We start from the raw sequence: 17004 nt of genomic DNA, 5'->3' as shown, positions 1-17004 counted from the left end.
TTTTTTCTCATTATTTCTGAAGGACACATGAATGAAGAAAATTTGTGTTTAAAACATAATTTTGTAGCTTTGCTAAATGGCTCACAAATATGGTTACCTGCAGATTGAGTTTTCTCTTCTAGGTGCTGATTTCAATATATTTCTCTACATTGTTGCTGTAAATGCATTCCTTTTGCTCATTTAATGTTCACAATGTAATTTACCAGATTGTAATCAACCACAGAAGGATCAAACAGGAATTCAAGAAGCAGAATAATAGTGTCTTTTGAGGCCAATAACCTTTAGATCCTTGAAGTAATTTTTTTGTTGCAATTTTATTCCATCCTGAAAGTGGCATCTCTGGCAGAGTACTGGCAGCCTCCAGCCCCTCATCCAAGTGACCATTTTCTATTTATCCACTTATACAAAGTGTCAGGAGGAGTTGGGGGGAGAACACAGCTGAGCTCACATTCATCCTCGTATGTGCATTTTCCTGTAAGGGTTATTGGATGGTAATGGGGAGTGGAACCCCGGCTGATCATTTCCCCCCCCCCCCCCCCACACCCTTCCGCCCTCCCATGAGTTCAAAGCCCACCATAACACATTGTGAAATTGAATTCAATAAATCTGGTAAATTGTGGGCCAGCACCAGAAAATGACCATAAAAGCCACCAGATTGTTGTTAAAACCCACTTGGTTCAATAATGTCCTTCAGGGAAGGAACCTGCCACCTCAGTCTGGCCTACAATTGACTTCAGTTGACTCTTACAGACCTCAGGGCAAAAGGTACCTTGTCAGTGTCCTCCACATCTCGAAGAAATAATTAAAAAAGAGAGTATATGGTCTGTAGACAGATGAGATTTGATGAGCCCTTTTTTATTCAGTTTATAGAAACATAGAAACATAGAAAATAGGTGCAGGAGTAGGCCATTCGGCCCTTCTAGCCTGCACCACCATTCAATGAGTTCATGGCTGAACATGCAACTTCAGTACCCCATTCCTGCTTTCTCACCATACCCCTTGATTCCCCTAGTAGTAAGGACTTCATCTAACTCCTTTTTGAATATATTTAGTGAATTGGCCTCAACAACTTTCTGTGGTAGAGAATTCCACAGGTTCACCACTCTCTGGGTGAAGAAATTCCTCCTCATCTCGGTCCTAAATGGCTTCCCCCTTATCCTTAGACTGTGTCCCCTGGTTCTGGATTTCCCCAACATTGGGAACATTCTTCCTGCATCTAACCTGTCTAACCCCGTCAGAATTTTAAAAGTTTCTATGAGGTCCCCTCTCATTCTTCTGAACTCCAGTGAATACAAGCCCAGTTGATCCAGTCTTTCTTGATAGGTCAGTCCCGCCATCCCGGGAATCAGTCTGGTGAACCTTCGCTGCACTCCCTCAATAGCAAGAATGTCCTTCCTCAGGTTAGGAGACCAAAACTGTACACAATACTCCAGGTGTGACCTCACCAAGGCCCTGTACAATTGTAGCAACACCTCCCTGCCCTTGTACTCAAATCCCCTTGCTATGAAGGCCAACATGCCATTTGCTTTCTTAACCGCCTGCTGTACCTGCATGCCAACCTTCAATGACTGATGTACCATGACACCCAAGTCTCTTTGCACCTCCCCTTTTCCTAATCTGTCACCATTCAGATAATAGTTTGTCTCTCTGTTTTTACCACCAAAGTGGATAACCTCACATTTATCCACATTATACTTCATCTGCCATGCATTTGCCCACTCACCTAACCTATCCAAGTCGCTCTGCAGCCTCATAGAATCCTCCTTGCAGCTCACACTGCCACCCAACTTCGTGTCATCCGCAAATTTGGAGATACTACATTTAATCCCCTCGTCTAAATCATTAATGTACAGTGTAAACAGCTGGGGCCCCAGCACAAAACTTGCGGTACCCCACTAGTCACTGCCTGCCATTCTGAAAAGTCCCCATTTACTCCTACTCTTTGCTTCCTGTCTGACAACCAGTTCTCAATCCATGTCAGCACACTACCCCCAATCCCATGTGCTTTAACTTTGCACATTAATCTCTTGTGTGGGACCTTGTCGAAAGCCTTCTGAAAGTCCAAATATACCACATCAACTGGTTCTCCCTTGTCCACTCTACTGGAAACATCCTCAAAAAATTCCAGAAGATTTGTCAAGCATGATTTCCCTTTCAAAAATCCATGCTGACTTGGACCTATCATATTACCTCTTTCCAAATGCACTGCTATGACATCCTTAATAATTGATTCCATCATTTTACCCACTACCGATGTCAGGCTGACCGGTCTGTAATTCCCTGTTTTCTCTCTCCCTCCTTTTTTAAAAAGTGGGGTTACATTGGTTACCCTCCACTCCATAGGAACTGATCCAGAGTCAATGGAATGTTGGAAAATGACTGTCAATGCATCCACTATTTCCAAGGCCACCTCCTTAAGTACTCTGGGATGCAGTCCATCAGGCCCTGGGGATTTATCGGCCTTCAATCCCATCAATTTCCCGACTAATAAGGATTTCCCTCAGTTCCTCCTCCTTACTAGACCCTCCGACCCCTTTTATATCCGGAAGGTTGTTTGTGTCCTCCTCAGTGAATACCGAACCAAAGTACTTGTTCAATTGGTCCGCCATTTCTTTGTTCCCCGTTATGACTTCCCCTGATTCTGACTGCAGGAGACCTACATTTGTCTTTACTAACCTTTTTCTCTTTACATATCTATCGAAACTTTTGCAATCCGTCTTAATGTTCCCTGCAAGCTTCTTCTCGTACTCCATTTTCCCTGCCCTAATCAAACCCTTTGTCCTCCTGCTGAGTTCTAAATTTCTCCCAGTCCCCGGGTTCGCTGCTATTTCTGGCCAATTTGTATGCCACTTCCTTGGCTTTAATGCTATCCCTGATTTCCCTTGATAGCCACGGTTGAGCCACCTTCCCTTTTTTATTTTTACGACAGACAGGAATGTACAATTGTTGTAGTTCATCCATGCGGTCTCTAAATGTCTGCCATTGCCCATCCACAGTCAACCCCTTCAGTATCATTCGCCAATCTATCCTAGCCAATTCACGCCTCATACCTTCAAAGTTAGCCTTCTTTAAGTTCTGGACCATGGTCTCTGAATTAACTGTTTCATTCTCCATCCTAATGCAGAATTCCACCATATTATGGTCACTCTTTCCCAAGGGGCCTCGTACAACGAGATTGCTAATTAATCCTCTCTCATTACACAACACCCAGTCTAAGATGGCCTCCCCCCTAGTTGGTTCCTCGACATATTGGTCTAAAAAACCATCCCTTATGCACTCCAGGAAATCCTCCTCTACCGTATTGCTTCCAGTTTGGTTAACCCAATCTATGTGCATATTAAAGTCACCCATTATAACTGCTGCACCTTTATTGCACGCACCCCTAATTTCATGTTTGATGCCCTCCCCAACATCACTACTACTGTTTGGAGGTCTGTACACAACTCCCACTAACGTTTTTTGTCCTTTGGTATTCTGCAGCTCTACCCATATAGATTCCACATCATCCAAGCTAATGTCCTTCCGAACTATTGCCTTAATTTGCTCCTTAACCAGCAATGCTACTTTTCCTTTTCCTTTTATTCTATCTTTCCTGAATGTTGAATACCCCTGGATGTTGAGTTCCCAGCCCTGATCATCCTGGAGCCACCTCCGTAATCCCAATCACATCATATTTGTTAACATCTATTTGCACAGTTAATTCATCCACTTTATTGCGGATACTCCTTGCATTAAGACACAAAGCCTTCAGGCTTGTTCTTTTAACACCCTTTGTCCTTTTAGAATTTTGCTGTACAGTGGCCCTTTTTGTTCTTTTCCTTGGGTTTCTCTGCCCTCCACTTTTCCTCATCTCCTTTCTGTCTTTTGCTTTTGCCTCCTTTTTGTTTCCCTCTGTCTCCCTGCATTGGTTCCCATCCCCCTGCCATATCAGTTTAAATCCTCCCCAACAGCACTAGCAAACACTCCCCCTAGGACATTGGTTCCGGTCCTGCCCAGGTGCAGACCGTCCGTTTGTACTGGTCCCACCTCCCCCAGAACCGGTTCCAATGCCCCAGGAATTTGAATCCCTCCCTATTGCACCACTGCTCAAGCCACGTATTCATCTGCGCTATCCTGCGATTCCTACTCTGACTATCACGTGGCACTGGTAGCAATCCCGAGATTACTACTTTTGAGGTCCTACTTTTTAATTTAGCTCCTAGCTCCTTAAATTCGTTTCGTAGGACCTCATCCCTTTTTTTTACCTATGTCGTTGGTACCAATGTGCACCACGACAACTGGCTGTTCTCCCTCCCTTTTTAGAATGTCCTGCACCCGCTCCGAGACATCCTTGACCCTTGCACCAGGGAGGCAACATACCATCCTGGAGTCTCGGTTGCGGCCGCAGAAACGCCTATCTATTCCCCTCACCATTGAATCCCCAATCACTATTGCTCTCCCACTCTTTTTCCTGCCCTCCTGTGCAGCAGAGCCAGCCATGGTGCCATGAACTTGGCTGCTGCTGCCCTCCCCTGATGAGTCATCCCCCTCAACAGTACCCAAAGCAGTGTATCTGTTTTGCAGGGGGATGACCACAGGAGACTCCTGCACTACCTTCCTTGCACTGCTCTTCCTGTTGGTCTTCCATTCCCTATCTGGCTGTGGACCCTTTCCCTGCGGTACGACCAACTCGCTACACGTGATACTCACGTCATTCTCAGCATCGTGGATGCTCCAGAGTGAATCCACCCTCAGCTCCAACTCCGCAACGCGGACCGTCAGGAGCTTGAGGTGGACAGACTTCCTGCAAATATAGTCGTCAGGGACACTGGTGTCGTCCCTGAGTTCCCACATGGTACAGGAGGAGCATAACACCCGACCGAGCTCTCCTGCCATGACTTAACCCTTAGATACACTTAAATTGGCAACAACAATGTTAAAAGTTACTCACTGATATAGAAGAGAAAAAAGAAAAACTACTCACCAATCACCAGCCAATCACTCACCCTCTTGGCTGTGACGTCACCTTTTGATTTCTTTCTACTTCTTTTTTGCCTTCTCCCTGTGGCTGCACAAGTACGCCTTTTATAGGCCTCTCCACGCACCTCCTCGACGCTGCTCCCGACGCTGGGCCCCGGACTCCCTACTGTGCCTTTTAAAGGCCTCTCCACGCACCTCCTCGACGCTGCTCCCGACTGCCGCCGACGCTGGGCCCCGGACTCCCTACTGTGCCTTTTAAAGGCCTCCACGCACCTCCTCGACGCTGCTCCCGACTGCCGCCGACGCTGGGCCCCGGACTCCCTACTGTGCCTTTTAAAGGCCTCTCCACGCACCTCCTCGACGCTGCTCCCGACGCTGGGCCCCGGACTCCCTACTGTGCCTTTTATCGGCCTCTCCACGCACCTCCTCGACGCTGCTCCAGTTGAGTAGTTCACAAGTAATCTTATTGATCTGGGTGATTCTAAAGTCCAATCTGATCCTCCAAAAGCACAATTAATTCCCAATGCGTGATATTTTTCCCAAAAGTTCTTCTCGGCCAAAGAATAGTGTTCAAACAGTTATGTACATGTATGCAGATATCCAAGTTGCTTTAATAGCAGCGTATTAATACTTCAGATGAACACTTATGGCTTTCTGTCACAGGATATCCCAGAGGCTCCAGAGAGACTGATGACTGATGCAATCAATGAGCCAATACTCCTGTGTCGTTTTCCTGCTGAAATCAAATCCTTCTACATGCAGCGCTGCCCAGAGGATTGCCGGCTTACCGAATCTGTGAGTGCTTTAGATTTTGCATTATGAAGTGACCATGGAAGTGTATTTGAAGCCAATCCTAAAATTACTGTTGTCAAATTGTATGTAAAGAAGAAATTACATTTGAGATGTTTGACTTCATTGCCATCATATGTCAACCAACAATAATATATTTATATAATGCCTTCAACAAAGATCGGTGGGAAAGCAAGTTGCGAGGACAACACACAATCTGCAAAGGGACATAGACCGGCTAAGTGAGTGGGCAAAAATTTGGCAGATGGAGTATAATGTGGAAAGATGTGAAGTTATCCACTTTGGTAGGAGAATAAAAAAGAAAATTATTATTTTAAATGGAGAGAGATTACAAAATGCTGCAGTACAGAGGGATCTGGAGGTCTTTGTACATGAAACACAAAAAGTTAGCATGCAGGTACAGCAAGTAATTACGAGGGCGAATGCAATGTTGGCCTTCTAAGGGGGATGGAGTATAAAAGTACGGAAGTCTTGCTACAACTATACAGGGTGTTGGTGAGACCACACCTGGAGTACTGCATACAGTTTTGGTCTCCTTATTTAAGGAAGGATATACTTGCATTGAAAGCAGTTCAGAGAAGGTTCACTAGGTTGATTCCTGTGATGAAGGGGTTGTCTTGTGAAGAAAGGTTGAACAAGTTGGGCCTATACTCATTGGAGTTTAGACGAATGAGAGATGATCTTATTGAAACATAAGATTCTGAGGGGGCTTGACAGGGTAGATGCAGAGAGGATGTTTTCCCCTCATGGGGGAATCTAGAACTACCGGGCATAAGGTACCCGAGTACCTTAACTAGGGGGCATAGTTTCAGAATAAGGGGTCGCCCATTTAAAACGGAGATGAGGAGGAATAATTTCTTAGGGTTGTGAATCTTTGGAACTCCAGAGAGCTATAGAGATTGGATCATTGAATATATTTAAGGTGGAGATGGACAGATTTTTGATCATTAGGGGAGTCAAGGGTTATGGGGAGCAGGCAGGAAAGTATAGTTGAGGCCAAGATCAGATCAGCCATGATCTTATTGAATGGCAGAGCAGGCTTGAGGGACCAAATGGCCTACTCCTACTATTTCTTACGTTCTTGTGTAACATGGTAAAATAGCTCAAAGTGCTTGACAGAAGTGTATGAAAAATCCAAAGTCAAGCCAAAGAAGAAGAAATTGAGAGGGGTGACCAAAGAGATGGGTTTTAAGGAGGACAGAGGCTGAGGTGATTGTAATGGGAGTTCCAGACTGGGATTTAAGTGGGTGAAAGCACAATCATCAGTGGTGAGACAAAGGGGGAGTGGAATGCACATGAGGCCAGAGTAAGAGGATGGAGAATTTTCGAAGGGTCGGCAGACTGGAGGAAATTACAGCGATGGGGAGAAGCAAGGTCATGGAGGGTTTAGAACACGGATGAAAATGTTACATTTAAGCCATTGGGGGACTAGGAACGAATGGGTATGCAAGGATGGGTATAATAGGTGAGTGTGACTTGGTGTGGACGAGGCTATGGGTAGCAGAGCTTTGAATGAGCTGGTTTATGAAAGGTGGGGGATGAGAGTCTTGCTCGGAGAGCACTGGAATAGTTGAGTCTGGAGGTTATCAAGGCATGAGTGAGGGTTTCGGTGAAAGATGTACTCGGATAGCAGTAAATATGGATGACATTGCAACGGTGGAATTAGGCAGTCTCTGAAGGAGAGGATGTGGAAACTGTCATGTGAATGCTTGAATGCAATGGTGACATTTTTTGAAAAGCTTTTCTTCACATTTTCTTGTTTTCATTTTCTCCTCGTAAAGGCATTTGTCTCGAGTGGTGTCAGCTCCCCCCTTCACGCAACTAAGTGGCAATTCTTCATATTCGAAACTCAACAGTGAGGACATGATCCTGGCCTCACCCACTTAACATACATGAGCACTTTCCAGCAGGTGTCACTAGACCAAAGAAGCAGGAAACCTGACTGATTTTTATGTTCTTTAGCTGAGGCCAATTGTAATGTTCTTGCTATCCCTCTAGTTGAATTCACCTGGTGTGTAACCGAGTTCGAACCTGTGACCTTTCTGCTCTGTATGGCTTAATAACGCACTGTGCAGTGCATTTATACCTGAACCAGTGGAGAAACCATCTTTGTGCATTTTCTGACGATACTTTTTTTTTTCCAGAAGAACAAGGTATTTTTGTTTTTAATTATGCACCAACTTACTTCAACTGCAGTCAGTGAATTTTGAAGTATAAATATACATCTGGTGTGATACTGCACCATACAGACTACAAAGGTCCCAGATTCGATTCCTAGTCTATTTTGTGAGTTGGTTTCAATTAGATTGGCAGTAAGGGCTTCACCATTTGTCTTGGCACCCCTAGAGTAGAGAGGAAAAATATCAGGCTTCACATTGATGATCACTACTGAGTGACCCCAGCTGGAAAGCGTTCATATATAGAGGTGGAATGAGGACCAATTGGTCTCCAAGTTCCTCCCACTCAGAATAGCTTATCACCACGCACCTTTGAGGTCCTTGTGTGAAGAATGGGCACTTGAATAAAGTACGGGTGGGTTGCTAGTGTCTACGAAACAGAAGGGGGAAAAAACTCTGTTGGAAAGCAACTGCATTTTGTAGTTAAAAGATCTATGTTAAAGATGCCAGTGGCATTGCAGTAGATTTTTCTGCTTGTAAAATAAAATGTGAATATTGGAAATTTTCAGATTTAAAATGCTGTACTAATATTAAATATTCCTTTTAATTTGTGAGGTTGACGTGCTAATGCCAAATGTCGGTGAGATTGTGGGAGGGTCGATGCGTATCTGGGACAGCGAGGAGCTGTTGGAAGGTTACAAACGTGAAGGCATTGATCCCACTCCGTACTACTGGTACACTGACCAGGTAAGTTGGAATAATATTTATTAGACTACTTATCGAATGAAGTCCATAGCCTTTTTTCTTCGCAGGGAGATTTAGGGGACTATCCTTTACATTTCTTGTTTTTGACTCTTTTTGTGAGCATCTGCGAGCACCCATTTTCTGGATATATGTGCAAGTGCTGCTTGTGTGAAAACCCCCCCCGGCCCCAATGTCTATGTTGCTTGACATGGGGCTAGTAAACAAACCTGGGAACTCCTTGGCCTGTTTTAGGTTAGTATTGCACCATAAGGTGCATTTGCTGTGGGGCCAGTGATAGGTGTACTATATTTCACCTTTAGCTTCAGTGCTCTTAGGTTGCGGGAGGGAAAAAAATGTCCAAGGGTCCTGCTTTTGTTGCCCAGTGACCAGTTTTGGAAGAGCACAGGAATGAGTGTCAATTGATGACAGGACATTACCAACCTCCGCCTTCATATGAAAAACAAAAGTGTATTCTTCCCCTCACCCCTCTCCCAGTTGAATAAAATACAATCCAGTAACTTGGTATATGACATCTTTTACCAATTTGAGATTGAAAGGTTTAAATTGGTATAACTGTAATTGTTTGCTACTAATTTAAATAAATCTGTGTAATAATATTGTGGTCCTGATTTTATTCATTTGGATCTTCATTTTCAATTTCTAGATTTCTCTGAAATTTTTATAACATTGAATTTTCTCCCTAAAAGTGAACTATTAATTTGATCGGCTTAATTTTACGTGGGTCTATTTTTCTCATTTTCCTGGTAACTGTCCCTTCCCCTCTCCTGAAGATGTGGATTTCTTACTAGGTCACAGTTTCATGAGTGTATGTTATTTTTTTGGTACTTTACCAAAGTGGCTAATCTTGGTGTGTGAGGTACACACCATGTCAGTTTGGGCCACTTTACCACACTCTTGCCTCTAATTGAGGAGGGAGGTTGCAGGCTCAAGCTCCACTCAAGGACTTGAGCTTGTAATTTTGTGTAAAACTTCAGTGCAGTACTGATGGCACACTGTACTATTACATGAGTCCCTACTTCATGTTCCAGTTGTCCAATTGGGAGATGCATTTTTTTTTTTAAAGCAATGAGTTCACTCAATGCCCTGGACAACACTGTCACCAAAAATAAATTGATTGTTTGTCTCTCTGCTGTTTATTGTTGCAAAGGAAAAGTTGGCAATTTGCACACCTAGAATCCCATAATCACTGCAAAGTAATTCATTGTTGTGAAGCATTTTGAGATGTTGTGATAAGGTGCTACACAAGTGCAAGCCTTTTTTTTTGGTGCAGTGATCATTGGCAGTTCTCGGGACATTACAGCCAAGCCATGTCCTGTCATCAATTGACACTCATTCCTGTGCTCTTCCAAAACTGGTCAGTGGGCAACAATCAAAAGCAAGACCCTTGGACATTTTTTCCCTCTCCCGCAACCTAAGAGCACTGAAGCTAAAGGTGAAATGTAGAACAGCTAGCCCCGGCCCCACAGCAGAGTGGGGATTGAATCTGTGTGAATTTAAAAAAAATGAACGTGTGCATTTATTAACATATTTTACATTCTTGCAACATGCCAGAATATTTCACAGCAAATGAATTACTTTTGAAGTACATTTGCTGTTATGTGCGCAAGCATTGCAGCCATAAGGCGCTATATAAATGCAAGTTGTTTGTAGCCAGCAAGTTCCTACAAACTTCAATGAGATGAATCATAGAAGTTTAGAGCACAAGAGGCGGCATTCGGCCCATTGTGTCTGTGCCAGCCTAAAAGAAGCTATCCTGCCTAATCTCACTTTCCAGCTCCTGGTCTGTATGGAACTTCAAGTGTATATCCAAGTACTTTTTACATGTGATGAAGGTTTCTGTCTCCACCACCGTTTCAAATGAATTCCAGACCCCACCACCTTCTGGGTGAAAAGATTGCTCCTCAACTCCCCTCCAATCTACCAACTACTTTAAATCTATGGCCCCTGGTTAATCTCTCCGCGAAGAGAACTAGGTCCTTTCCATACACTCTAGGCTCTTCATAATTTTATACATCTCAATTAAATTTCCCCTCCGCTTCCAAAGAAAACAACCCAAGCTTATCCAGTTTTTCCTCGTAGCTAAAATTCTCCAGTCCTGGCAACTGCCTCGTAAATCTCCTCTGTACCCTCTCGTGGAATCATAACTTCTGTAATGTGACCAGACCTATATGTTGTACCCTAACTGTGACTCAGTTAATTTTTTTTGGTGGTAAATAAGGTGTAAATATTGTGCAGGAGTCTGGGAGAACTCCCTGCTGTTCTTTGAAAAGTGCCATGGGACCTTTTATGTATCCTTGAATAGGCTGACTTGCCTTGCTTTAATGTCTGATCTGAAAGATGGTGCCTCCGACAATGCATAACTGTACCTAGATTATGTGTTTAAGCATCCTAATGAGGCTTGAACCCACCACCTTCTGACTTTGGAAGATGCAAGCTGAAGCCTTTAAAGAAATTTGGTGAGCTATATGGGAGCTGGTGGATCCCATTGAGGTCTGCGGTAAGTGTCTGCAGCTCGAGGAAGTTCGATTCCACATTGATGAGCTGCAGTCCGAGCTGCAGACACTGCGACACATCAGGGAGGGAGAAGAGTTACCTGGACACTTCCAGGGGGTAGTCACACCCCTTGGGTGAACTAACTCAGATTTGGCTAGCGGTCAAAGACAGGAGGGTGTGACTACGAGTCAGGAAGGTATGGGGATCCAGGAGGTAGTGATGGAGGAGCCTCGGCCCTTGCTCTTGTCCAACAGGTTTGAGGCTCTTACTCCGTGTGGACAAGAGCAGGGACTGCAGGGAGGATGAGCAAACTGACCACAGCACCATGGTACAGGAGGCCATTCAAATGTGGGGAGTAAAAATAAACTAGTAGTAGGGGACAGTATCATTAGGGGGATAGTTATAGTTCTCTACAGCCGTGAGCGTGAGTCCTGAAGGCTGTGTTGCCTGCCCGGTGCCAGGGTTAAGGACATCTCCTTGGGGCTGGAGAGGAACGGAGTGGGAGGGGGTAGATCCAGTTGTCGTGATTCAGTGACATAGATAGGACAGACAAGGAGGTTCTACTAAGGGATTATGAGTAGCTAGGGGCCAAATTAAAAAGCAGAACCACAAAGGTAATAATCTCTGGATTACTACCCGAGCCACGAGCAAATTTACATAGATTAAATAAGATCAGAGAGCTAAACTCGTGGCTCAAAGACTGGTGTGGGAGAAATGGGTTTTGTTTCCTGGGGAACTGGCACCAGTACTGGGCTAAGAGGGAGCTGTTCCGTCGACTCCACTTGGAACGTGCTGGGGCTAGGATCTTGGCGAACTGAATAACTGGGGCTGCAGCGAGAGCTTTAAACTAATTCGTAGGGGGAGGGTTCAGGTGAGCAAAAACCTAAAAGCTCAAAGAACAAGGTGAAGGCAATAAAGCAGGGTAGTATTGGGGGAAACGAAAACCAGAGCGGGACAGAATCCATAAACATAAGTGTATCAGAAACTGGGGCCATAGCAGGAGAAAATGGTAAGAAAACACATTTTAAAAATTCTCTCTGAATGCACGCAGCATTTGTAACAAATTATATGAGCTGTCGGCACAAATAGTTAGAAATGGGTATGATCTGGTAGTCATAACAGAGATGTGGTTGCAAGGTGACCAAGACAGAACTAAACATTCAGGGATACTTGACAATTCGGAAGGACAAAAGAAAAGGAAGTGGGGTAGCTCTATTAATAAAGGATGGAATCACTGCAATAGTGAGAAATGATATCGGCTCAAATGATCAGGATGTTGAAACAGTTTGGGTGGAGATAAGGAATAAGGGGAAAAAGTCACTGGTGGGAGAAGTCTAATAGGCCCCCGAACAGTTTCAACTCTTGGTCGAATTATAAACCAAGAAATAGTGGGGGCTTGTAAAAAGGGAACAGCAATAATCATGGATGATTTTAACCTCATATTGATTGGACAAATCAAATTGCTCAGGATAGCCTTGAGGAAGAGTTCATAGAGCGCATAAGGGATGGGTTCCTTGAGCATTATGTAATGGAACCAACCAGGGGGCAGGCTATCTTCGATCTGGTCCTGTGTAATGAGACAGGGTTAATAAACAATCTCCTAGTAAAGGATCCCCTTGGAATGAGTGATCATAGTATGGTTGAATTTCAAATTCAGATGGAGGGTGAGAAAGTTGGATCTCAAACCACTGTACTAAGCTTACATAAAGGAGACTACAAAGGTATGAGGGCGGAGTTGGCTAAAGTGGAATGGAAAAATAGATTAAAGTGTCGGACGGTTGATGAACAGTGGTGTACATTTAAGGAGATATTTGATAACTCAAGAAAAATATATTCCAGTGAGGAGGAAAGTGTGTAAGAGAAAATATAGCCAAAGAAATATGGCTAACTAAAGAAATAAAGGATGGTGTCCAATTTTTAAAAACAAGGGTATACAAAGTGGCCAAAACTAGTGGGAGGACAGAAGATTGGGAAAGCCAGCAAAGAATGACTTAAAAAAAAAAATGAGTGAGAAAGAGAAGATAGACAATGAAAATAAACTAGCACAAAATATAAAAACAGATAGCAAGAGTTTCTACAGGTATATTAAAAGGAAAAAAGTGGCTAAAGTAAATGTTGGTCCCTTAGAGGACGAGACTGGGGAATTAGTGATGGGAAACATGGAGATGGCAGAAACTCTGAACAAATATTTTGTATCAGTCTACATTAGAGGACACTCAAAATATCCCAAAAGTGGATAGTCGGGGGGGCTATGGTGTTGGGGGTGGGAGGAACTTAACACAATCACAATCACCTAAGGAGCTGGTTCTCAGTAAGATAATAGGACTAAAGGCAGATAAATCCCCTGGACCTGATGGCTTGCACCCTAGGTTTTAAGAGAAGTAGTGACTGGGATAGTGGATGCATTGGATGTAATTTACCAAAATTCCCTGGATTCTGGGGAGGTCCCAGCAGATTGGAAAACTGCAATTGTAATGCCCCTATTTTAAAAAAGCAATCAGACAAAAAGCAGGAAACTATAGACCAGTTAGCCTAGCATCTGTGGTTGGGGAAAATGTTGGAGTCCATTCATAATCATCATAGGCAGTCCCTCGAATGAGGATGACTTACTTCCACGAGTTCACAGGTATTTCGATGAAGGACCCGATGTTCCAATCCCGAATTACAATTGAGGGGATGGAAGATGCCTGTGCGTGAATTTTTTAACGTGTGGTGACCGTTGCACACCAGCCACCACACAGGCTTGATAGAGCTAGGTCTTGGTCCAGTGGCAAGGGTAAACCAAGACGACTGGAGACCAGCTCTGCTGCACTGACCTAGAGCGTGCACATATCGCAGTGTGGGCTGGCCTGTGCTGCTCCTGGGCCCCTCAGTTCTTCTGGGCCCCGTACCCTCATCTGTCGCACCTCTGCCATGATCTCTCACCACTTCTCTGCCACAAACATTCACCGCATCTCGCCACAAACACTTGCCGCTCATCTGCCCGAACTTCCCACTCCTCTGTACCTGGGTGCTGCCGATGTTCCTGCCCACACTCCAAAATGGCGACCAGGGTTTGATAACGTCACCCAGTCGCCCATCTCAAAAACGTCACACGCTTGGAGCAGCTCGTGCTGGAGTCCATTATTAAAGAAGCAGTAACACAACATTTGGAAAAGCATATTTGTCGGGTAGATTCAGCGTGGATTTATGAAGGGCAAAGTCATGTTTGACAAATTTTCTGGAATTCTTTGAGGATGTAACGAACAGGGTGGATAAACGGTAACCAGTAGATGTGGTGTATTTGGACTTCCAGAAGGCATTTGACAAGGTGCCACATAAAAGGTTACTGCACAAGATAAAAGTTCACTGGGTTGGGGGTAATATATTAGCATGGTTAAAGTATTGGCTAACTAACAGAAAACAGAGAGTCGGGATAAATGGTTCATTCTCGGATTGGCAATCAGTAACTAGTGGGGTGCCGCAGGGATCAGTGTTGGGACCCCAACTATTTACAACTATATTAATGACTTGGAAGAAGGGACCCATTGTAACGTATCCAAATTTGTTGACAATACAAAGATGGGAGGAAAAGCAATGTGTGAGGAGGACACACAAAACCTGCAAAGGAATATAGACAGGCTAAGTGGGTGAAAATTTGGCAGATGGAGTATAAGGTTGCAAAGTGTGAGGTTATGCACTTTGGCAAAAAAAAAATCAAAGAGCAAGTTATTATTTAAATGGAGAAAAATTGCAAAGTGCTGCAGTACAGTGGGACTTGGGGGTCCTAGTGCATGAAACACAAGGATAGTATGCAGGTGCAGCAAGTGATCAGGAAGGCCAATGGAATCTTGGCCTTTATTGCAAAGGGGATGAAGTATAAAAGCAGGGCAGTCTTGCTACAGTTATACAGGGTATTGGTGAGGCCACACCTGGAATACTGTGTGCAGTTTTAGTTTCCATATTTAAGAAAAGATATACTTGCTCTGGAGGCAGTTCAGAGAAGGTTCACTAGATTGATTCCGGAGATGAGGGGGTTGACTTATGAGGAAAGGTTGAGTCAGTTGTGCCTCTACTCATTGGAATTCAGAAGAATGAGAGATGATCATATCTAAACGTATAAGATTATGACGGGGCTTGACAAGGTGGATGTAGTGAGGATGTTTTCACTGATGGGGGAGACTAGAACTAGGGGGCATAATCTTAGAATAAGGGGCTGCCCATTTAAAACTGAGATGAGGAGAAATTTCTTAAAGTTATAAACCTGTGGAATTCGGTGCCTCAGAGTTGCGAAGCTGGGACATTGAATAAATTTAAGATGGAGATAGACAGGTTTCTTAACCAATAAGGGAATAAGGGGTTATGGGGAGCGGGCAGCAACCGGAGTCCATGATCAGATCAACCATGATCGTATTAAATGGCGGAGCAGGCTCGAGGGACTGTATGGCCTACTCTTATTTCTTATGTTCTTATATTCATGAATGTAATTTACTGATTTAAAAAATAAATGAAATTTGGACTAAAGGGTTTGAGCACTGTTCTTTGAAACATGCACTTCAAAATTCTAGTAGAAGCTTGTGGCTACATGATGAATAACTTGTTGAACCTGTTTGGTTGACCTTTGATTTTTGCATTTCCTGTTACACTCATTATTGATATTCTTCTTCCTAGCGTAAATATGGCACTTGTCCTCATGGTGGTTATGGCTTGGGTCTGGAACGTTTCTTAACATGGCTTCTCAACAGACACCATATTCGGGATGTATGTTTGTACCCACGCTTTGTTCAACGTTGTAAACCATAACATCTGCTTGGTGCAACACTGCAAAATAAAATGAATTTAATGTACTTTGCCTCTTTTTAAAAAAAAAAATCAAAATTGTTGAAAATGCACTGCAGATCCATCTGCATCTGAAGACACGGGCTATAATTTCAGGTAGAGATGCTCAGCTGTACCCCTGCTTTTGGTTATCTGTATTTTAAGAATGACTTAAACACTGGAAAACAATGTATGTTTGTCACCAGTGAGCCCCCTTGTCTTTATATGTAATTGTAATTTTCAGAATACCCATGTTTATGATTTACAACAACAATAAATTATGCTGAACAATGTTCTGTCCATGGATTTTATTTTTCTGTGAACTTCCTTTTCCATTATAGTCTCTGGAAAGCATGCATAGTTAACTACTAATGACATTTTTGTAACAGATAAAGGATGCATTACAAGGATGCTGTTTATTGCTGCAGTATCCTAAAACTGATTTGTTTATAGCACTATGAAAATTGTCCCCCTCTTCAGCACATTATATACATGTTTGTTTCTTTGGAGTCATTCAGAAAGAACCAGGTGCAGCTATCCCAATAACTTAACTGGTAAGTTTAAGGCATTGCCAGTGTAACACTAAGCCATACAGACCAGAAGGTCCCAAGTTCACTTCCTGGTCAGTTCAAGATTAGCTGATCGCATTCTAGAGTTCAGAGAAAATTCAGCCAGCATTCCCCTTTCTGATTGCTGTCCAGTGGAACCCCGCCCCCCCCCCCCCCCCGGCCCCTGCTAGAAAGTGCATCTGTGGACATCGCCTGATGACCCCCATTTGGCTTGGCTATGATTTCCTCCATGATTGAGTAGCCGACCAACACCCTGCCTCGCTCACACATTAAGGACAAGGTGGAACTATACTCCTGCAAGGGTTGAAGCCTGTGAGGGGGATGGGGTGAGGCCTGCTGTTCAATTTACAAAGTCATTCCAGGCAGTTAGACAGGTTTTGCCTCTTTCCTGGAGTGTTTGGATGTTGGGTTTCTAATTGATAGGCATAAGAGGTTTGAAGCAATTATCTTAACTATAATGTTATATCATTAAGTTTTTAACCTAAATATTTTTA

General features: G+C 43.7%; 1 protein-coding gene across 1 annotated transcript in view; it reads left to right on the top strand.

The window, feature by feature from the left end:
* The window catches only part of nars1 (asparaginyl-tRNA synthetase 1), a 48149-nt gene extending 31915 nt beyond the window's left edge, over positions 1 to 16234 (top strand). Inside the window, exons 13-15 of the mRNA XM_070867665.1 lie at positions 5623 to 5754; positions 8502 to 8633; positions 15795 to 16234. Of these exons, the coding sequence (XP_070723766.1) occupies positions 5623 to 5754; positions 8502 to 8633; positions 15795 to 15926 (396 nt within the window). The 3' untranslated portion in view covers positions 15927 to 16234. The remainder of the gene's footprint in view (positions 1 to 5622; positions 5755 to 8501; positions 8634 to 15794) is intronic.
* The last annotated feature ends 770 nt before the right edge of the window (positions 16235 to 17004 follow it).

The sequence above is a fragment of the Pristiophorus japonicus genome, chromosome 2, assembly GCF_044704955.1.
Source record: "Pristiophorus japonicus isolate sPriJap1 chromosome 2, sPriJap1.hap1, whole genome shotgun sequence".
NCBI lineage: Eukaryota > Metazoa > Chordata > Chondrichthyes > Pristiophoridae > Pristiophorus > Pristiophorus japonicus.
This window is presented reverse-complemented; position numbering and strand designations above follow the sequence as displayed.